Below are 23,916 nucleotides of genomic sequence, written 5' to 3'. Positions count from 1 at the left end.
TTTGGGTGTCAGGGGAAATGTATGGAGTAAAAAGTACATCATTTTCTTTAGGAATGTAGTGAAGTCATAGTTGTCAAAAATAGAAATAGTAAAGTAAAGTACAGACACCCCAAAAAACGACTTAAGTAGCACTTTCAAGTATTTTTTTTGAAGTACTTTACACCACTGAGTATGAGTCATAATGCTCATAAAACCCAGGTCTATCTTGGGATAGTTCTAAAAAATCTTTCACCTCGAGGTCAAACATGGAAATGGTTCCAATATTTTTTCCACTATTAATTTGATCCATTGTGGATTTTAGAAACACTTAAAGTATGGGCTGTGATTCATGTAGGCATGCCATTTTGATAACGGTATAAATCTCTCAATATTTTCGCATGTATTCACCCCCCCCCCCCCCCCCCCAAATGAAATGCTAATTAGCTGCTAATGTGAACCACAAATGTATACAGAAATGCCTGTCTCAAGTTTCACGTCACTCAACAAGGCCATGATGATCTGGACGGGACTGCCAAATCAAGGCAAAGGTAATGCTGCGTTCACGTGCTAGTAGGAACTAGGAAACTCCAAAATTTCCCACTTGCTAATTGGTTGTAGTTATACACGTACGCATTCAACGAATCAGCAGGTCCGAAAATGTCCTAGTTCCCGCTAGTATGTGAACACAGCATAATAATCTCTCTGGATTAACTATCTAATGTTAGCTACATTTTGTAATTAATAAATTAGCTAAAGTTGTTTAAATGGACAATTGTGAACTATGCTAGGCAAGTTTTGGTTAGCTAGTTAGCATCATTAGCCTGGCTAGATGGTTACATTAGTGGTCTTCGTCTATCCATTTAAATGCATGTGAAATTCATAAAAACTAGTTTAGCTTTCTTTGGCTTTTATAAACCAACAGTATAGCTTGCTAGTTAACTAGCAAGATAACTTAAGATAGTGAAGCTGGGGCTAGGTATTCTTGCCTATGTGTGTTTGTGGGTGAGGGGTTGTTAGCCTACATCAAGTACTACTTAACTTAACCCTAGTTAGCTGTATTATTTTAGTCTGGCTTTTGATTAACAACCTCTCTCGAATCAACAGTGTGCCATTGAATGCAAGGGAAGCCAGCGAGCATTTGGTCTCCCTTGATTAAAAAAAAAGTATAAAATACAAGCCAATCTGCATTGAGCTCAGCTGGCGCACCAAAAAAAAGGGTCAAGGAAAGCCAGTTTGGATTTGCTTTACACCAATTACATCACATCATGAGCAAAGTGTAATTGACAAAAATTAGCCATGGATGGAGATAAAGATTTGGACTTGTGGGTTTACTTTATTCTCTGTACGGGCCAATAGAGCCCCACAGTGGAGAGGTCATAATACCCTTAAAACCTAGTGGTCAAACAGGGAAATGGTTCCAATTGTTTTTTCCATCATTTTATAAACTTAAAATAAGGCCTGTATTTCATGTAGGCTTACCCTGGCGTGGCGTTTTGATAAACATTTAAATCTCTCTTGGACAAGGTGACTTTTATCAGTGTATTCGTCTCTATTTACACTCGGATTCGAAAATGAACCGATCCCCACCCTTTCTATATGTTGTCTTGTCTGTCTTTCCCCCTCTATATTTTGTCCCATAGCAGTAGAGTCCGTTAGAGGGTTGGCAGAGTAGAGCAGGGCCAAGGGTGGGCCCCATATTGTGTGCAGCAATAGAGCGAGATTGTAGTGCCTTTCACCATATTGTTTGCAGTGCCTTCCCTTAGAATAACTATCTTGTTGCAGTGCCACATCAGAATAATTCACAGTGTGCAGTAGAGTGAGATTTGTAGTGCCTTTCACCACATTGTTGCAGTGCCATATCAGTGTGCAGTGTGTCACCTTTGCATGCCCGATGTGGGATCGGGGTCCGATCCATGTTAACCCATGAATTTAAAATAAAACTTACCTTGAGCACACTTACCTGTCCTGGTCTTCTTTGTTGGGATTGTGTGCTGGATAATATTAAGTCCTGTGTTGAGTGGAGTAAAAAGGGTTCACACTAAACTGTGATACACACATATTTATTCTACTTTGTTCATGTTTCACCTAACCTCATGACCAAAAACACATATTGCTATAGATGTCATAATATGGGCTATTTTCAGCCCTTTTCCTGGGTAGCTTGATCTGAGTTGAATCTTTGTCAGGTCATTAATCACCCTCCTCCCACCCCAACAACCTGCTCCTTAAACAGAAAGAGCCTTAGAAGACTGAAAGCAACAAAAAAATCTAGAAAACAAAAACAAGCTGTGGATTTTTGTCCATCCTTCCCCAATTCAGAATATATAATTGTCATACTCATGGCACGCTTTGTGTAACAGCATTGAAGATTGAAATAAATAAATAAATACTATAAAATAAAACTGTGGATTTTTGGCCATCCTCCCCTGAGTCTGAATATGTAATTGAAAAGTTTCATAGGCATCAATACTCTCATGGGAATCCACCTCTCTCATCGGTACTGGTCCACTGATGCAGCCCTCAGTGTACACATACATAGCTAGTAAAATGGCACGCAAACGCATTGAGCAGCTACGTAGGTACATGCACTTTTTGGATCCAAATTCAACAAATGAGACAGACAAATTGTAGAAAGTTAGGCCTTTCATCCACATTTTGCAACACAACTTCCCCAAACTATTTCATCCCTGGCAAGCCCTCTCTGTGGATGAGGCAATGATCCAATTTGACAGTAGACTCTTTATGGAAACAGGTCATGCTGAAGAACCCAGTGAAGTGGGGGTTTAAAATATGGTGTCTGTGTGACTCATTGACTGGTTACTGCCTTGTTTTCAATGTGCACACAGGTCGGGAGGGTGGGGTGAAGCATGAGAGGCTACCTATTGTCACACCACCATCTTTACTCAGACAACTTTTTCAAATCCATTCCTCTGGTGAGAGACTTGCTTGACACCAACACATATTATGGTGGCACAGTAAGGCCCAATCGTAAGAACTTCCCAAAGGCCATTATGGAGGGCAAGCTCCAGAGAGGTCAGTGTGAAATGGTCAGTAGATCATGTCGCTGGAGGGACTAAAAAGAGGTGTATTTTCTGTCCACAAACAGCTCAGGGAAGGACATCCTCAAACCATTGTCTTAAGTTCAGGCAGAACAAATGTATATATTTTGCAGAGTTTGTAATGAATTACAACAAGAAAATGGTCGGAGTTGACCATCTTGACCAGCTCAGGAGCAACTATAATGTTGGACGCACTGGCAGAAAATGGTGGAAATAACTTTTAACATGGCACACCTGTTAATTGCAATGCATTCCAGGTGACTACCTCATGAAGCTGGTTGAGAGAATGTCAAGAGTGTACAAAGCTGTCGTCTAGGCAGAAGGTGGCTACTTGAAGAATCTCAAATATACACTGCTCAAAAAAATAAAGCGAACACTTAAACAACACAATGTAACTCCAAGTCAATCACACTTCTGTGAAATCAAACTGTCCACTTAGGAAGCAACACTGATTGACAATACATTTCACATGCTGTTGTGCAAATGGAATAGACAACAGGTGGAAATGATAGGCAATTAGCAAGACACCCCCAATAAAGGAGTGGTTCTGCAGGTGGTAACCACAGACCACTTCTCAGTTCCTATGCTCATGGTGTGGCGTGGCATTTCTTTGGGCGGCCGCACAGCCCTCCATGTGCTCGCCAGAGGTACCGAGATGAGATCCTCAGACCCCTTGTGAGACCATATGCTGGTGCGGTTGGCCCTGGGTTCCTCCTAATGCAAGACAATGCTAGACCTCATGTGGCTGGAGTGTGTCAGTAGTTCCTGCAAGAGGAAGGCATTGGTGCTATGGACTGGCCCGCCCTTTCCCCAGACATGAATCCAATTGAGGACATCTGGGACATTATGTCTCGCTCCATACACACCACAGACCACCACAGACTGTCCAGGAGTTGGCGGATCCTTTAGTCCAGGTCTGGGAGGAGATCCCTCAGGAGACCATCCGCCACCTCATCAGGAGCATGCCCAGGCTTTGTAGGGAGGTCATACAGACACGTGGAGGCCACACACACTACTGAGCCTCATTTTGACTTGTTTTAAGGACATTACATCAAAGTTGGATCAGCCTGTAGTGTGGTTTTCCACTTTAATTTTGAGTGTGACTCCAAATCCAGACCTCCATGGGTTGATAAATTTTGATTTCCATTGATCATTTTTCTGATTTTGTTCTCAGCACATTCAACTATGTAAAGAAAAAAGTATTTAATAAGAATATTTCATTCATTCAGATCTAGGATGTGTTATTTTAGTGTTCCCTTTATTTTTTTGAGCAGTGTATATAATTACTCTACAATGTAGAAGATAGTAAAAATAAATAAAAACCCTTGAATGAGTAGGTGTCCAAACTTTTGACTGGTACTGTATATATTTTGAGTGAGTAATTTAGTCAAATATACGACAATTGAAATACTTTAGGGTTCTATGTTGTGTTGAGAGATAGTATTTTTTGATAGTGATTGTCTACACAAAATGAGTGTTATTCCTATTTACATGAATGCAGTGTCATATTAAAGAAAAGGTGGTGCTCATTACAACTAAGTTAACTTGTAATTGTTAATTGTCTTTTTTTTTAGCTATGTCTTTGTTTGAAATGTGTGAAAATTCTCAGTAATCTACAGTATAATTCTATTGGGGTCTAAAGAGTTAGTGTGAGTATATATAAATCATTGTTGTAGACCTAGGATGGTGTCACACTTTCCCCCCATCCTTAGCAATTACAGATTATTAAACTAATTGCAGTCTAAACTGAAGATCATGATTACTTGATTATTACTCAGGTGTTAGCTGGGGCAAAAGTGTGACAATCATGTCCCGAAGGACTGGAGTTGCCCATCCATGTTACATTTTAGGTATTTTGCAGACACTCTTATCCAGAGCTATTTACATGAGCAATTAGGGTTAAGTGCCTTGCTCAAGGGCACAGAGTTTTTTTAATCTAATCAGCTGATTTTCGAACCAGTGAACTTTCAGTTACTGGCCCAATGATCTTAACCGCTAGGCCACCTGCCGCCCTGTTGTAGACCATAGACCCTTCCCAACTTTTCCAACATTACAGTAGGTCTACTGTAAATGCATTTTCATTTCAAGGGGAAATTCAGTGAAACACCTATAGAGCGCTCAAAATTAGTATAGGTGGGTTTAGAATACACTAAAATATGGCGCATATTATTTTCCACATTCAGTATTGAAAAATGTAATACATTTTTGGGAGGAATGATGTGATCGTTGTCCACATTCAAATATATATGGTATTTAAATTATATAGGCTACTACTAATCCATAAATATGAATCTGGTCTGATAAATATTGTGTCAGATTCTATTATCTTGATTTTGGATAACCTACCTACAGAGCTGTGCAGCAGCCAATGCTACATGTTTTGCAATCCAATTCATGCAGTCATCATAGTTGTATATGGGGTTCTTTAGCCATAGTAAGTTTTAACATTGCATTACCTGCAATTTGGCCTTCTCTGCCAACAACATTAAGATAAGACAAAAACGGAAAAAAAACTATGCAAAGTTTACAAATACATATTTAAAAATATATATATTCCTTTCATGTGTGATGTAACTCAACAGTTTAGTCATCATGATCCTATTATTACGAATGGAATGATACTGTAGATCCTCTGAGCCTCTTAACACATCCAATGTTACATGTAAGCAGACTCAGCTTCAATTCCCTGGGCAATGAAGGCTTCAGTGAACTGGCAACACCACCCAACCCAGACCGATGGTGCAATCTTAACGGGTTGGAGTGGTGTAAAGTGCAATGATGTGAGAGAAGTTTGATACAGATGCTAGTTTTGTCAATATATTTCATACACCATAACCACAAATTAGTAATATATCTGACAGATATACACTGAGTATAGAAACATTAAGAACACCTGCTCTTTCCATGACAAAGACTGACCAGGTGAATGCTATGATCCCTTATTGTAACTTCTTAAATCAACTTCGATCAGTGTAGGGCAGGGATCCTCAACTAGATACAGCCACGGGCTGATTTATTTTCTTGAGCGGATGGTCGGGGGCCGGAACATAATAACAAATAATTTGTAGCCTGCAAATTGACAGCAAGAAACCCAGACATATTTTATTAAAATATTATTTCAAACCTTGCTTACATATATGATAATGTATATGATCATGTGTCGCTCTATTATGTTTGGAAATACATAGGAACAGATTTCCCAAATAAAAATAAATTGGAGCTGATTTCCTGGTGTTTTTTACATTTTTTAATAGAAAACAATAGAAATTCAACTTTTTTTTAACTCAGAAAACCTGTGGGGGGGCAATAAAACACTGGTGTAGGGGTATGGTAGTAGGTGCCAGGCACAGCGGTTTGGATCAAGTACTGCAACGCTGCTTGGTATTTTCACGCTCAACAGTTTCCCACGTGTATCAAGAATGGTCCACCACCCACAGGACATCCAGCCAACTTGACAAAACTGTGGGAAGCTTTGGAGTCAACATGGACCATCATCACTGTGGAACGCTTTCAACACACACACACACAGTGGCTAGTGAAAGTATTCACCCCCCTTGGCATTTTTCCTATTTTGTTGCCTTACAACCTGGAATTAAAATAGATTTTTTGGGGGTGGTTTGTATCATTTGATTTACATAACATGCCTACAACTTTGAAGATGCAAATTGTATTTATTTATTGTGAAACAAACAAGAAATAAGACAATTTTTTTAACTTGGGCGTGCATAACTATTCACCCCCCCAAAGTCAGTACTTTGTAGAGCCACCTTTTGCAGCAATTACAGCTGCAAGTCTCTTGGGGTATGTCTCTGTAAGCTTGGCACATCTAGCCACTGGGTTTTTCCCCCATTCTTCAAGGCAAAACTGCTCCAGCTCCTTCAAGTTGGATGGGTTACGCTGGTGTACAGCAATCTTTAAATCATACCACAGATTATTGGATTGAGGTCTGGGCTTTGACTAGGCCATTCCAAGACATTTAAATGTTTCCCCTTAAACCACTTGAGTTTTGCTTTAGCAGTATGCTTAAGGTAATTGTCCTGCTGGAAGGTGAAACTCCGTCCCAGTTTCCATGAAGAATTTCCCTGTATTTAGTGCCATCCATCATTCCTTCAGTTCTGACCAGTTTCCCAGTCCCCGCCAATGAAAAACATCCCCACGGCATGATGCTGCCACCACCATGCTTCACTGTGGGGATGGTGTTCTTGGGGTGATGAAAGGTGTTGGGTTTGCACCAGTGTTTTCCTTGATGGACAAAAAGCTACATTTTAGTCTCATCTGACCAGAGTACCTTCTTCCATATGTTTGGGGAGTCTCCCACATGCCTTTTGGCAAACGCCAAACAAGTTTGCTTATTTTCTTCTGGCCACTCTTCCGTAAAGCCCAGCTCTGTGGAGTGTACAGCTTAAAGTGGTTCTATGGACAGCTACTCCAATCTCCGCTGTGGAGCTTTGCAGCTCTTTCAGGATTATCTTTGGCAGCTTCATTAAATAGTACCTGCAAAACACCAGTCTCAACGTCAAAAGTGAAGAGGCGACTACGGGATGCTGGCCTTTTAGGCATTGTTCCTCTGTCCAGTGTCTGTTCTTTTGCCCATCTTAATCTTCTGTTTTTGTTGGCCAGACTGAGGCGTCTGTTTCTCAAACTAGACACTAATGTACTTGTCCTCTTGCTCAGTTGTGCACCGGGGCCTCCCACTCCTCTTTCTATTCTGGTCAAAGGCAGTTCTCTCTGTTCTGTGAAGGGAGTAGTACAGAGCGTTGTACGAGATCTTCAGTTTCGTGGCGATTTTTCGCATGGAATAGCTTTCATTTCTCTTAACAAGAATAGACTGACGAGTTTCAGAAGAAAGAATTTGTTTCTGGCCATCTTGAGTCTGTAATCAAACCAACAAATGCTGATGCTCCAGATACTCAACTAGTCTAAAGAAGACCAGTTTTATTGCTTCTTTAATCAGGACAACAGTTTTCAGCTGCGCTGACATAATTGCAAGAGGGTTTTCTAATGATCAATTAGCCATTGGAACACAGGATTGATGGTTGCTGATAATGGGCCTCTGTGCGCCTATGTAGATAATCCATAAAAATAAAATCCTGCCATTTCCAGCTACAATAGTAATTTACAACATTAACAATGTCTACACTGTATTTCTGATCAACTTGGTGTTATTTTAATGGACAGAAAATGTGCTTTTCTTTCAAAAACAAGGGCATTTCTAAGTGACCCCAAACTTTTGAACGGTAGTGTTGTTATAGTGGTGTATAAAAAATGCTCGTCTATAATAAAAGGGAAACAATGTATTCTGGGAACGAATGAAAACAAGAATGAAAACAGAAGGAACATTTAAATAAATATTCTCTCACAAAAAGAACAAAGTCAACATTTGTGTTTCCATAGTCATGGTGAAAGCATGTTGGGGAACGTTTTTTGTATTGAACACAGTTCTGAGCAACATATACAGACTATAGACCAGTTCTCAAAGCACTAACCCCTACTTCATAGGAACGAATTACTGTATCTGTAAAAAAAAATAATAATAATAATTTTAGAAACAGACTGAATAAAATAATATTCATATACATAATTTGCAAGAAAAAACAAGAGCCACACACAATGTTGAAAAGTGAATGAAATGAGTAAGAAATTAAACTTACTGACAAAACAACGCAAGGGGACCAAAGTGAATGATAAACGTGTAGCAGTTGATCCAATGCGAGCTACATCTGAAACACTGCAACTTTCTCTGTCTTTGTTTGGCACCCTAGTTCACTACTGCTGTCTCAATGTATTTCACATGTAGTTCATTATACACAACTCCACAAAGGCTATTAATACAAAATATAAATATTCTCTATATACAGAACAAAAGCGCATAACTTTGATCAGCTGTGTATCTGTACACATTCGTGCGTACTGTCCGAGTGTATGCAGCTGCCTAGGTGTCTTTGAATCTGTTGACACCGAGTTGATGAGGATCAGAGTGTGATGACTGCCGTTGCCAGTTTGTTACATATATATTTCAAACATAGATAAATGAGGGAATAGAGTTAATCACAGGTCAGCATGAATGCGAGGCATTTCACCCGAGAGATCATCCGTTCAGATTGGAGAGGACTGTACCCCTTTTTATCTAACCTAAAGCCACTACGCCCTCAAACATTTGCTGCCAATGTTTAGTGGAAATATTTGGGTACGACATAAAAACACTTAATTGTTTACACAGAAAAATCTTATAATACACCAGGATCCAAAAATAGAATCACACATTTGTTTTTTTCCATAGAAAATGGTAAAAATGATTCTTAAATTTCCTTACATAATACTTTTTTTGGGAACTCAGCTCAGAGGTCAAAGGTTAAGAATCGGAACATCAAAGAGGTCACACAGGCCTTCAGTTTCGTCCAGGTTATATATGTAGTCGTGGTCACCCGGAGGGGGAGATAGACGGAGGAGTGGAGAGAACACTAGGAAAAAGAGAGGGACATAAGAGATTAAAAGTAGTGATGCACCGACATGCCATTTTTGGCTGATACCCAATATTCTCCTTGTCAAATACCCGATACAGGTAACCGATATAAGAAAAATGTACTAGCATTTTAGTACAGTTACAGTTAACACACACACATGAACGCAGCGATCTAAGACACTGCATCTCAGTGCAAGAGGCGTCACAAAAGTCCCTGGTTCGAATCCAGGCTGTAGCACATCCGGCTGTGATTGGGAATCCTATAGGGCGGTGCACAACAGGCCCAGCGTCGTCCGGAATAGGCCGTCATTGTAATTAAGAATTTTTTCTTAACCGACTTTCCTAGTTAAGGTTACACACACACACACACACACACTGACCACACTGACCACACTGACCAAAAAGTTATTTTGTTGGCATTTATGCATGTCCCCATTACCAGTAAAACAATCAAAACCTATTTATTTCACTTACTTGCTGCTCTGTTTCGTTGTTCATTTGTTCAGTCGTTTCGTTCTTAACCAGGATTTCTATGGAACACCGTTTGGGTCTTTGCGTGTCAAAAAAGATACACGTCAAATAACACTATTTGACGTGTTAAATAAGCTTGTTGAACAATCAGGACCTGAATATGACTGCACGTCACATAATAATTTAACGCATTCATTCATTTTTTACCTAGTTATTACACATTGATTACACTACCACTATCTCATATATCACAACAATTCATCGATACGTATGCTATGATGCTGGTAAAGTTGTCTCGCGCACCTACAGTGCTGGTCATAAAAAAAGCTAGCTAGCTCGCTCATGGATGCAAACAATGTTCTTCCCCAAAAGTATAGCAAAACGACAATCTGTTTCAGTAGCTATAGTTAGCTAGCTAACTATATAGCTAGGTGTCATCATCTAAAATAACCCTACTTTATAAGACAGTTCTTATTTGATTAATGGTGGTCGGACCCATCTATGTGAAGCTAGCCACAATAAGGATTAGCCACAATTGTTGACTCTGCGGTTAGCCCTCAAAATAAGAGTTTGTAATTGACAGTGATGCAAATGAATACAAATACTAGAATTCTGCCAGTATTGAATAGATCATGCTAAATGAGGTTGGAATGTTATAGAAAATCAACAAAAGACAATAATTTGTTAATGTGACAAAAATCTGTTGAAATCACACTGGATGTATTATACTTTAGAATTGCATTGGGGGCATACTTATTTCACTGTACAGCCATACCTATGGATTGTGGATCAATGACATGGGGTATCAGTCTACTCAGTGACACCCAGAGAACATTAGCATCGTAGCTCTTATTGCAGGACTCTGAAACAACTTAATTGAGCCACATGTATTGTCAACCTGTGTGTATTGAACACTATTCCTGAGGAAAAACAATACTACATGGATGTTTTGGAGTCTGATAAAAAATATATTGAGTATTGAGTAGACTGATACACCATTTCATTGATCCCCAATCATTAGGTAAAGCTGTACAGGGCAATATGAATGTCAATACACACAATAGGCTAACTGGGAAGGTGCTTTCACACAGTCACAGTCCCGCAATAAGAGCTACAATGTTAATATTTGCATAAACTCTTCACAGTTGTGTTCTGTGGGTGTCACCGAGTAGACAGATTTCATTGCTTCACAATTTCATTGCTTCACATTCCATTCCATTCCATTAACATTATCTAGTCTAAATATGACAAGATTCTACCAATTAACCATTTACATCACTTTCAAAGAGGTACTTTTATTTTGAAGGCAAACCGCAAATTCCACTATTGTGCCAAATCCTTATTGTGGCTTGCTTCACAACACATAACCCGGTCTGGTCGAGCCTCACTAGCCAGATGAAGCTAGCTGGCTGCTTATAACGTTAGCTTTGGGCAACAGGTTTAACTAGCTGGCTAGCTACTTAAGTTCAATTTCAATGGGCGAACAATAAGTGGCTACCTAGCTAATACTTACTCACAAGGATTCCTAAATCATTGCTAAGAATAAAGAAAATGACTGCAGTTGTAGGCTGGTTGTATTGGTGCTAGCAAGGTACCAAGCTACCCCAGAAGTTGCGGTCGAACAAATAATGCTTTATTACCAACGCGGTATTGTAAACACATCGTTTGTGGCCGATGTTTGCAGACCTTTTTTGTACAGCTTTGACAGTGCTACTGATAGTAGTGGTGGCACTTGGCTTGCACGTGCAAATTCAAAACACACAACATTCTATAATAGAACTCTGTTATTTTACATGTCAAATTAAAAGCTTTATTTCACGTGTCAAAGTGTTATTTGACGTGTATCTTTTTTGACACGCAAAGACCCAAACGGCGTTCCATCGTATGTCGTGAAGCTAATAGCAGGGACGCTATTACTGTGTAACTTCCGGTAGGGCAACATCTGAAAAATAGCGCACTTGGTAGTGTGTACCTGTGCTCGACCAGTCGGCGAAAACCAACATCACCCATGACAGAGAATAGTTGATTGTCAAGGGCAATGAATTCCATTATCTTGGCGTTAATGGATTTTGTCTTTGAGTTGTCTTGCTGAATTGTTCTTACTCTTTCAAATGACTGCTCGACTTGTTGACTGCTCGAGCCACACAGCAGACATTGTAGGCTAGGTTAGGAATGCTGTGTTACACATGTAGCGCAACATTTTATGTGGCGTCATTACGTCATGTACATACGTTATATAGGTATGCACGTCAGCTTTGACATCGGCTTTGCACATCGCCGTTAAACTAGACATAGGGCCGATACCAATGTTGGCATTATTAGCTAATATCGTCCGATTCCTATATGTTCACCGATATATTGTGCATTCCTAATTAAAAGACAATCCTCTTTTAGTTGTGATAGGTTAAGTAAATCTTTGCTGATCCACAAATCCACGTCAGCAGAACTGTATACTTAAGCAAGAAGGCCTGAGGTGGTGTGGTATATGGCCAATATACCACAGCTAAGGACTGTTCTTATGCACGTTGCAACGCAGAGTGCCAGGATACAGCCCATAGCCGTGGTATATTAGCCATATACCACAAACCCCAGAGGTTATCAATGTAATTAGAGCAGTAAAAATAAATGTTTTGTCATACCCGTGGTATATGGTCTGATATACCACGGCTGTCAGGCAATCAGCATTCAAGGCTCGAACCACCCAGTTTATAAATGTCAACTTACCCTCGGAAGACATCAACTCCTCCAACAGGTCTGCACTCATGATCTCTACTCAGAGAAATGGTGTGAAAGAGAGGGAGAGATATGGGAAATGAGGATGAGGGGTTAGAATAAAGATATACAACATCTATTCTGGTATCTATAATTTCAAATGATTGTCTATACATTGATATAATCTGTAATAGCATGTTCATACAGTGGTTACACATGTCAACTCCTTCAATAGACTTCATAATATTTTGAGGTAATCTTTACCTTTAGTCGGGTCAAACATGTCTGAAAGTTCTTTGGGGAAATACAGCACTACAAACAGAAGACAGAAAACATTAGTCACTCACTCAACAACTCCCAAAAACAATTGATACAAAGAGTATCTAAACACACTAAATAAACCTAGACTCTGATGTAAATGTAGTAGTTATCCGGTATCCCCCTTGTATGAATTTGTAGCAGGATAGAGAAGCATCATGATCTTAGGGAAACAGCAGATGACACTTACATTCTGAGGGGTCAGCCTTGATTGGTTCAAAGACTGCTGAAGAAGAACAGCAGCCATCCAATGAGGCAGAGGACTGGAGAGGCTGGGTGTCCAACAGGGGAGTCAATTGGGCATTTGTGTTTGTAGTGGGTGTGGGTGTGTTTGTAGTCGGTGTGCTGGACACTGTAAAAGAAGGATGGTGATATAAGTGACATCTTTTTATGCAATTTCACTTCATCACGTAATAACTACGCTGCTCAGATAAAGACCAAATCGTACCTGCAGTGGTGACTGCCTGATTAGAAGTAGCTGTGCAGGCAGGTAAGAGTGTGGCAGGACTGGGGTTGGAGGAGTGGGCCAGAGGCTGGCTGGGCTGTGAGGGGGCAGTAGGTGTCGGTTTTGTGTTGGCAGCAGCAGGCACTGGAAGGCTCTGGAGCATGTCCTCGGGTGGGGGGACGGACAGTACCACTGGAGACGGGCTGGATGGGTCCTTGTTCACAAGGAGAACCTCAATGGGTCCTGCTGAGCTCTTGAGACGGATCTGATACTTCTTCTGTCCAATCAGTACCTGCCAACAATCACTCAGTCAGACGGTCGTGGCACAGGGAAGTCCAACTCAGATTCTGTAGAGCTGCTACGTGTAGGCCTTTGTCTCAACCCAGCACTGACACAGTTGATTCATATAATTGTATAAATCGTTGTCCAGACTGCGATTCGTTTATTTTTAAAAGTAGAATTAGTGCTAGGCTGGAACAGAAGCCTGCACAACCTTGGCTGGCTACCATCCACATCGCTCCAGACAAACTGAAGTTTCTTCTTCACAGTGAGTCTAGATTTGCCTTCCTCCCACTATGATTTCTAGAATGCAAACACATTCTGACCGTTCTGATTGGTCCCAGATACCGAAGGGTTGGGCAAGAGCCAGCCTACATAATGACCTTATCAACTTTGATATTCTGATTGGTTAAATTAGTTTGAGACGATCCAATCGCTGATTGATTTATTTTGTACAAAGCCCATTTTGAAGTCACACAAACGATCTCTAGGATTGCTGATTCAGACTGAATGTATGTAGCAATCGATAGAGAATAGGAATTCAATTCAGGGTGTGTCGTCAGGCCATGCACAACCAACAGCTCGCCAGAATCCAAGTTGGAGACCCCTGGTCTGAGGATGGTGAGACAGAAAGGGGAGAGTAGTTGGGTCTAACAGTACAAACACTTACCGACTCAGGTATGGGCACCTCCAGTTGTGTGCCTGTGGGAGCGCGGATAGCTAGGAGAGTGTCACCTGTGGAGGCCAGAGATGGGGTGAGTGGGAATTTTTATTATTATTATTTTATTTTTTTAAATAGGTAGAACAAAAAGGTAATTGAAGAACACAGAAAAATATAAGAGAGAAACATACCTTTGAAAGCACTACAGAGGTCTTCGTGTTTTACATAAGCCATAGTGTGCTTGTGTTAAGGGTCAAGAGTTTATTTACTACTGCAACATGAATTTAAGAGCTAAGCATTGAGTTAAAAATCTGATCACTACCATCTAAAGCATCTTGGGGTGACCTTAACCCATTTTGGCTCCCGAGTGGCGCAGCGGTCTACGGCACTGCATCTCAGTGAAAGAGAAGTCACTACAGTCCCTGGTTCGAATTCGGGCGGTATCACATTTGGCCGTAATTGGGAGTCCCATAGGGCGGCGCACAATTGGCCCAGCGTCGTCCGGGTTTGGCCAGGGTAGGCCGTCATTGTAAATAAGAATTTGTTCTTAACTGACGTGCCTAGTTAAATAAAGGTGAAATAAATAAATACAAATATCTAGTAACTAACACGCTAGATCTGCTAAGCTTAGTGACTACTAGACAGAGGGATTGTAGTTGAGGATATGGGCTGTTCTGTGAGTCGTCTGTGACGTTCATGATGCTCTGCTGGACCCAGACCCTCTGTTGATCCAACTCGTGCTCCCGCTTGTCCAGATCATCCAGTTCTGCCTTCAGATCAATGAGTTTATCGGCTATCTCCTGTGTGTTACAGCCAGGACCAACACCCCTGGGGACAGGAAACAGGTATCACAAAGAAATGTACCGTGTTGTGGTATCAACAATTTGCATATCTACTTTCACTGGAAATGTTTATAGTTTTCTAAATCTATTTCAGAAATAGAGAGCACAACACGGGAAGTGTTATCACTTAGCAACGGCTATGGAGGAAAAAGTGGCGCTCTCGGAATGTTCAGACAGAAACCCCATTGACCCAACTCTCTAAATATATGACTCTGGATAACACAGACACAACAGTCAACGGCAAGGCATTGGTAGGAACACAGTTAAGACACCTCTCCTTATCTGACTTCACTTACATAACAGACAGCTTAGCACACTTGTAGTTTCTGAATGGCGAGAGGGTGTCACCCAATATTTACTAACGGAGCCCATAACGCCATGCCCTTGACTTACTTCCACTGAATACTGTTCTTAGACTTCTTCTCGATCAGTCCGATGCCCTCAAGCACATTGGTGATGTCGTAGATGCGCCGCTTCTGTCTTACAGCTAGGGTGTCTGCTGCCTGTGGGAGAGAAAGAGTGGTCAATGTTTTTTATACATTGGTGTAGAGCAGTTTGGGGGTCCGTTGAACAAATCCACAGCTAAAAACAAATAGCTTGGTAGATTCTATAACGTTGAGGAAGCTTAGCTATTCATGGGCTTCAAAGTTACACATAACTGAGTCTTCAACGAGCACTTACAGCAATAAACATATGGCTAGTGCTGATAACTACGATGGGTTAATCCTCATTACTGCAATGGGATGACATATATTCTATTGTGGTCAGTCACGCCCAGCCTAAACAAAACCTAACATATTGTCAGCATAATTTAACCAATGATAATTTTGACTTGCGGATTTATTTATTTTCTAGCTACATAAAAAGGTGTGTGACTCTGAACCGGGTTCGGGTTTTAACTGTTTTGCCAGATTCAGTTCATGACAACAATGTGCAGCCTTGCGTGCTTGTCTTCATTGCGGCTGCAGGGGGCAGAATATATAAAGTTAGCTGGCTAGCTTGCTGCTTAGTACCTCAACCAATGACTGTGTGACCTCAACAGAGGAGTTGAAGTAACGTTACTTGGCAACTGGCTAGCCAACTTTTCCTACATTCAGTGGACGGGCAAATTGTAACAAACTAGGGAGTTAATTGAACTATTCAAACACATAAACAGAAGAAAAAAAACACTTGACCCAATGTATCACGCTGATGGCTAATGTTAGCTAGCGAAAACCTTGAATTAGATTTACTACTAACGGTAGCAAGCCACAAGCTACATTTACATCCGCGTGCCAACAACAAAGAGTAAGGCATGCTTACTGCTTTCAGGTCTAGAACTCCATCCTTGGCCTCTTGTAGCAAAGATACAAATTTGGTTGTAAGCAATCCTAGACTCTTCTCGTGTCGACTTGGGGTTTGAGGTTGAAGCGAGTCACCCATAGCTCCAAATTCGGTTCTTTCCGACTCCAGCTCCATCTGATTAGGAATTCTTGTTCGAATCCGTACAACAGTAACGTTAGCTAGCCGGCCCCAAACTCACTTGCTAGCTAGAAACCCCTTTACATTCGCCGTGCTAAAGTGAGATTTATCTATATAAAATACTTTGCATGGTACTAATTGTAGGATAATACAATATGGTCCGGTCCAGATTATTGACCTGATAATTAAAAAAAAAAAACAGGCCTGCAAAATATTTCAACGAGTGTACGGTCCGAAGCCGTTAGACACACGAGGTATGCTGGGATGGTTTGGTTTGTGAAGCTAAGGGGCCACCTGCAAAACATGAGATACTATGAAAAGCGTACACTATAAATTGTAATCGTTTTACTTGACAAGAAAGTCAACTGTTGCTAGTAAAGCATTTCGCAATATTAGATATTACCTCATCACATATGCTAAATCACAAGATCATTAAATGTTTGTTTATTATGGATTAGACTGCACATGTGGCCCTTTTTAGGGACAGTTCTATTTTCTACATGCCCTAACTACTTTCATTTTACAGTCAAATAATAATAAATTTTTCGAGGATATGCTTAGGCTAAATCTTTAAGATTTTACAGTTTAAGAAATGCTTAATCAATTGCAATTCATGTACCAGGATATTAAAAATGAGAATGTGGTGCCTATTTTGTCTGATATTACTACTTTTTTTCATTGCATACTCATTGCTTTATAGACATTATATCGCATACATGAAGACAATCTCAGTGGTAATGACAAAAAAGCTATGGTCACGCTAGTGACAATGACTGTGTAATAAATAGAGAATTATAGATGCCAAATTCTATTTACCAGAACACTGTTTGTGCAAATGTGCGCATGCGTGTACGCCCATGTCTGTCACTTTGGAGAAGAGGAGCGCAGTGTGCTGTCACTATGGTTGGATCTGAACAACATGTATGGTGTGTTCAATTGTTCTGTGTGGATATGCATCTACCTCCTCATCTTCTTCCGAAAGGTTAATAGACCCAAAAACTTTCCTCCTGGTCCCATTCTAATACTGGACCCATTCTAATATTTGGGAATCTTATGAAAGACCTGGAGATGGTAGGTCTTGTATACAACTCTATTATTATGCCATTCTTCTAACTTTCATTAATAATCAATAAGTACTTGATGTGTCAGATTAAAAAAACATAGCCTACTGTAAGTCTTCCTTGCAATATGAAGAATCTATGAAATACTTTCATCAAAGCAACCTTTGCACATAAACCTAAAATTGAGTAACATGTCTCTTGGACATGAAAGGTTTATGTCGCATGTAATCTCTAGGCCAGGGCTATTCAACTATATTCTTAAATGGGCCAGATGTAAAAAAAAATCTTCAAAAGAACTGTGTAAAAAAAAAGATAGGTACAACCACTAATAAAGCACTTTTCTTAAGATTAAATGTTGCTAAAACTCAAACCAATTTGAGTTGAGGTGCAACCAAAAAATGTGATCATCATTAAAAGGTGCAGTATGCAGAAATCGCTCCGCCATTTCCTGGCAGCTAAATTTCTAATAGTTCGCCCAATTTCCAGTGTTTTAAAGTACTTAAGTAAAAATACTTTAAAGTACTACTTAATTATTTTGGGGGGTATCTGTACTTTACTATTTATATTTTTGACTACTTTTACTTCACTACATTCCTAAAGATAATCATGTACTTTTTACTCCATACATTTTCCCTGAAACCCAAAAGTACTCGTTACATTTTGAATGCTTAGCAGGTCAGGAAAATTGTCAAAATCATGCACTTATCCAGAGAACATCCTTGGTCATCCGTACTGCTTCTGATCTGATGGAATCACTAAACACAAATGCTTCGTTTGTAAATTATTTGAGTGTTGGAGTTTGCCCCTTATTATCCGTAAATACACATTTTAAATAAAACAAATTTGCTTAATATAAGCAATTTGAAATGATTTATACTTTTACTTTTGATACTTAAGTATATTTAAAACAAAAGGCTTTTAGACTTTTAATCAAGTAGTATTTTACAGAGTTACTTTCACGTTTACTCAAGTATGACAATTGGGTATTTTTTCCAATAATATCACAAAATGTCAAATCAGGTAACGCCACTTTGAATTAATTTCCTTCGGTCATTAGATGTGTTTTTTGTCACACTGTCTTCTAAGATCAAGTCAATGGCTGTGTCTGAGAACGATCAAAACCGCAATGTATCATGCGTAAATTCTGACTGATATACAAATGGTAATGGGTTGTTATTTGTGATGCAAGGTGATTTGTAGATCAGTCAGTCGGCAGTCGCCTATAGTCGTTTTGATGATCTCGAACATGGCCCTTCAGGCTCCCAAGTGGCGCAGCGGTCTAAGGTACTGCATCTCAGTGCAGGATGCGTCACTACAGTCCCTGGTTTGAATCCAGGCTGTATCACATCTGGCCGTGATTGGGAGTCCCATAAAGTGGTGCACAATTGGCCCAGCGTCGTCCGGGTTTGGCCGGGGTAGGCCGTCACTGTAAATAAGAATTTGTTCTTGCCTAGTTAAATAAAATATAAATACAATTTTAAAAAATGTGAGTATCAGAGCAACAACAACTCAGCCACACAAGAACAGGACCGCAAAGTGCTGAAGTGCGTAACGTGTAAAAGACGTCTGTCCTCGGTTGTGTTGGGTCCACTTTTCTGGGCTCCGTTATTTACTTAACAAATAAGGAATATTCAAAAAGTGCACTTATAAATCATATCAATTTTAATCAAAATACAGCTGTAGACAGAAGTCAAAGATCATTCATCAAACATACAACTGATGTCTCTCCTGAGTACTGCAAAATAGCAAAAGTCCAAGTTGCTTTTAATATGCTTGCAGTCAACCCCTAGTGATGTAACTGCCTACGTCAATACCTTCTGCTCATGAGACCAAACCCATTGTAACGGTTTTGACTTGAGGTTATTATTTATAGGGGTGACAGGTAGGTTGTGCCTACCAGAGAAAACATTGGTTTCTCCTTTTGGTTTGGGAGGGAATGAGTCCCATCTGGTCCGTCATGTCTACACCAATACAAAGGACTTATGTAAAAGTCAGGATGGAAATAAACTTTTCATAAACCCTTAAAACAGTCGAAAGAACTTCAAAAACAACTATTATTTTGCGTGGGTTGTATTACCAACATAAATTATTACACACACATATAATAATATAACACCATGAGTTCTGGTTCCTCTATATAACAATTATTTTACCACACAACTATAAAGCGTATCAACTCTTACTAAGTCCTCAACTACAACTAACTACACAAATCATCACAGTATACATCAAACAAATGAAATACCGTATACAAAAAGGTTGTAGTCAGTCGGTCAGTCAGACAATCCAATCCGCCAACAGATCTCCAGCGGAGAAAGGGCACGAAGAACATAGAGGTGTAGTCCACTGACGCAAAGAGTGGATCCGATCCTGGGTAAACTCTATTAGGCTACAAAACAAACGGAATAGAGAAGCTTCGGAACTGAGGTTTGAACACATCCTCATTCACGTCTCCATCACAACCCCACTTTTGCGCAGCTGATGCTGGCTATTTAATTGGGAATTAAAGGGAAAGCGCCCTATTGGAAGGATAAGCGCTGAGACGTTCAGAAAAATTCAGGGCCGTCACACCATGCATGTACAGTTTTACAAACTTGCAGGAGATACAATAGTTCCAGTGTTTTCTAGTGCTCAGCAGTAATTTTCCACTCCCCAAGTTGCTTTATAGTGGTATGTCTGACTAGTCTCATCTCTTTCACTCCACTGCAAGGTTCTGTGTCTATGAATCTCTTTTAGTCTTGAGGCGCTTTCTCACAGACACCCTGTTTTGACTGCAATAACTCACACATCTCTCAGACCGTTTCTTTATAAGAGGCAGAGACTGAAAAGAACTGTGGAACCATTTTAAACCTTATAATGCATATATATATCAACAATGGACTCTGGAGCAGTGGAAACGTGTTCTCTGGAGTGATGAATCACGCTTCACCATCTGGCAGTCCAATGGACTAATCTGGGTTTGGTGGATGCCAGGACAACGCTACCTGCTTGAATGCATAGTGCCACCTGTAAAGTTTAGTGGAGGAGGAATACTGGTCTGTTGTTCATGGTTCGGGCTAGGCCCCTTAGTTCCAGTGAAGGGAAATCTTAACACTACAGCGACATTCTAGACTATTCTGTGCTTCCAACTTTGTGGCAACAGTCTGGGGAAGACACTTTCCTGTTTCAGGATGACAATGTCCCCGTGCACAAAGCGAGGTCCATACAGAAATGGTTTGTCGAGATCGGTGAAGAAGAACTTGACTGGCCTACACAGAGCCCCCTCAACCAAATCAAACAACTTTGGGATGAATTAGAACGCCGACTGCGAGCCAGGCCTAATCTCCCAACACCATTGCCCGAGTTCACTCTTGTGGCTGAATGGAAGCAATCCCCGGAGCAATGTTCCAACATCTAGTGGTTAACCTTTCCAGAAGAGTGAAGGCTGTTATAGGACCAGAGGGGGGACCAACTCCATATTAATGCCCATGATTTTGGATCGAGATGTTCAACGAGCAGGTGTCTACATACTTTTGGTCATGTAGTGTATCTTTTCTTTCTATAACAGTTTTTCTCCCTTAAAAACATAACAATAATTTGATATGTCAATAAATACTCACCGACTCTAATAAACTCTCCTAGGTGCCATTCTTATGGGCTACGGCTCCTGCTGGAAAGAGCATCGTCGCTTCGCCCTGATGACCTTTTCAGAGGCCCAACTCATCTTTTACCTCCTGAACTTTCACTTTGCTGGAACAGACACCACCTCCAAGACACTGCTCACTGTATTCCTCTACCTTATGACCCATTGAATGTTTGCATTCAAATTGTGTCTTTCTACTTCTACAGTTGTTGTAGATTATTTTGCAAGAACAAAGGTGTCAGGCAATGTTGATAATCCCTTTTGATTTTAGCACTTTTTTTGTCGCCAACATCAATCAAATGTATTTATAGAGCCCTTCTTACATCAGCTGATGTCACAAAGTGTTGTACAGAAACCCATCCTAAAACCCCAAACAGCAAGCAATGCAGGTGTAGAAGCACAGTGGCTAGGAAAAACTCCCTAGAAAAGCCAGAACCTAGGAAGAAACCTAGAGAGGAACCAGGCTATGAGGGGTGGCCAGTCCTCTTCTGGCTGTGCCGGGTGGAGAATATAACAGAACATGGCCAAGATGTTCAAATGTTCATAGATGACCAGGAGGGTCAAATAATAATAATCACAGTGGTTGTCGAGGGTGCAACAGGTCAGCACCTCAGGGGTAAATGTCAGTTGGCTTTTCATAGCCAATCATTCAGAGTATCTCTACCACTCCTGCTGTCTCTAGAGCGTTGAAAACAGCAGGTCTGGGATAGGTAGCACGTCCGGTGAACAGGTCAGGGTTCCATAGCCGCAGGCAGAACAGTTGAAAATGGAGAAGCAGCAGGGCCAGGTGGACTGGGGACAGCAAGGAGTCATCAGGTCAGGTAGTCATGAGGCATGGTCCTAGGGCTCAGGTCCTCCGAGAGAGAGAGAAAGAAATAAAGAAAGAATGAGAGAAAAAGAGAGAAAGAGAGAAAGAGAATTAGACAGAGCATACTTAAAATCACACAGGACACCAGATATCGGCCTATATCGAATCTTCAATTCCTCTCAAAATTTTTTGAAAAGGTTGTTGCGCAGCAACTCACTGCCTTCCTGAAGACAAACAATGTATATGAAATGCTTCAGTCTGGTTTTAGACCCCATCATAGCACTGAGACTGCACTTGTGAAGGTGGTAAATGACCTTTTAATGGCATCAGACCGAGGGTCTGCATCTGTCCTCGTGCTCCTAGACCTTAGTGTTGATTTTGATACCATCAATCACCACATTCTTTTGGAGAGATTGGAAACCCAAATTGGTCTACACGGACAAGTTCTTGCCTTGTTTAGATCTTATCTGTCGGAAAGATATCAGTTTGTCTCTGTGAATGGTTTGTCCTCTGACAAATCAACTGTACATTTCGATGTTCCTCAAGGTACCGTTTTAGGATCACTATTGTTTTCACTATATATTTGACCTCTTGGGGATGTCATTTGAAAACATAATGTTAACTTTCACTGCTATGCGGATGACACGTAGCTGTACATTTCAATGAAACATGGTGAAGCCCCAAAATTGCCCTCGCTAGAAGCCTGTGTTTCAGACATAAGGAAGTGGATGGCTGCAAACTTTCTACTTTTAAACTCGGACAAAACAGAGATGCTTGTTCTAGTTCCCAAGAAACAAAGAGATCTTCTGTTGAATCTGACAATTGATCTTGATGGTTGTACAGTCGTCTCAAATAAAACTGTAAAGGACCTCGGCGTTACTCTGGACCCTGATCTCTCTTTTGACGAACATATCAAGACTGTTTCAAGGACAGCTTTTTTCCATCTACGTAACATTGCAAAAATCAGAAACTTTCTGTCCAAAAATGATGCAGAAAAATGAATCCATGCTTTTGTTAATTCTAGGTTAGACTACTGCAATGCTCTACTTTCCGGCTACCCGGATAAAGCACTAAATAAACTTCAGTTAGTGCTAAATACGGCTGCTAGAATCCTGACTAGAACCAAAGAAATTGATCATATTACTCCAGTGCTAGCCTCCCTACACTGGCTTCCTGTTAAGGCAAGGACTGATTTCAAGGTTTTACTGCTAACCTACAAAGCATTACATGGGCTTGCTCCTTCCTACCTATCTTTCTGATTTGGTCCTGCCGTACATACCTACATGTACGCTATGGTCACAAGACGCAGGCCTCCTAATTGTCCCTAGAATTCCTAAGCAAACAGCTGGAGGCAGGGCTTTCTCCTATAGAGCTCCATTTTTACGGAATGGTCTGCCTACCCATGTGAGAGACGCAGCCTTGGTCTCAACCTTTAAGTCTTAACTGACGACTCATCTCTTCAGTGGGTCATATGATTGAGTGTAGTCTGGCCCAGGAGTGTGAAGGTGAACGGAAAGGCTCTGGAGCAACAAACCGCCCTTGCTGTCTCTGCCTGGCCGGTTCCCCTCTCTCCACTGGGATTCTCGGCCTCTAACCCTATTACAGGGGCTGAGTCACTGGCTTACTGGTGCTCTTTCATGCCGTCCCTAGGAGGGGTGCGTCACTTGAGTGGGTTGAGTCACTGACGTGATCTTCCTGTCTGGGTTGGCGCCCCCCCTTGGGTTGTGCCGTGGTG

General features: G+C 40.8%; 1 protein-coding gene across 2 annotated transcripts; it reads right to left on the bottom strand.

Annotated features, from left to right (window-relative positions):
- Positions 1-6,689: 6,689 nt before the first annotated feature.
- Positions 6,690-16,974, bottom strand: LOC110498585 (transcription factor E2F4). Of its 2 annotated transcripts, XR_016488976.1 has the most exons (11): positions 16,532-16,974; positions 15,623-15,732; positions 15,055-15,215; positions 14,579-14,623; positions 14,397-14,461; positions 13,451-13,739; positions 13,193-13,354; positions 12,949-12,996; positions 12,697-12,741; positions 9,976-10,051; positions 6,690-9,499 (listed from the first exon to the last, which is right to left on the bottom strand). XR_016488976.1 is itself a non-coding variant. In XM_090211279.1 (10 exons), exons 1-10 carry the CDS (start codon positions 16,685-16,687, stop codon positions 9,384-9,386), a joined length of 1,197 nt encoding a protein of 398 aa, XP_090067405.1. In that variant the 5' UTR covers positions 16,688-16,974; the 3' UTR covers positions 6,690-9,383. The 2 variants fall into 2 exon arrangements, 1 of the variants encoding a protein (XP_090067405.1); XM_090211279.1 differs by lacking the exon at positions 9,976-10,051.
- Between the last annotated feature and the right edge of the window lie 6,942 nt (positions 16,975-23,916).

Source organism: Oncorhynchus mykiss, chromosome 2 (assembly GCF_057628025.1).
Source record: "Oncorhynchus mykiss isolate SJ-2025 chromosome 2, ASM5762802v1, whole genome shotgun sequence".
In the NCBI taxonomy this organism is placed as follows: Eukaryota; Metazoa; Chordata; class Actinopteri; order Salmoniformes; family Salmonidae; genus Oncorhynchus; species Oncorhynchus mykiss.
This window is presented reverse-complemented; position numbering and strand designations above follow the sequence as displayed.

Coding starts and splice junctions, on each gene's coding strand:
- LOC110498585 (XM_090211279.1), bottom strand. CDS start 16,687: ATGGAGCTGGAGTCGGAAAGAACCGAATTTGGAGCTATGGGTGACTCG. Junction 13,740..14,396: donor AGGTGCCCATACCTGAGTCG/GTAAGTGTTTGT, acceptor GATTGTTGGCAG/GTACTGATTGGACAGAAGAA. Junction 12,997..13,192: donor CAAGGCTGACCCCTCAGAAT/GTAAGTGTCATC, acceptor TTCTGTTTGTAG/TGCTGTATTTCCCCAAAGAA.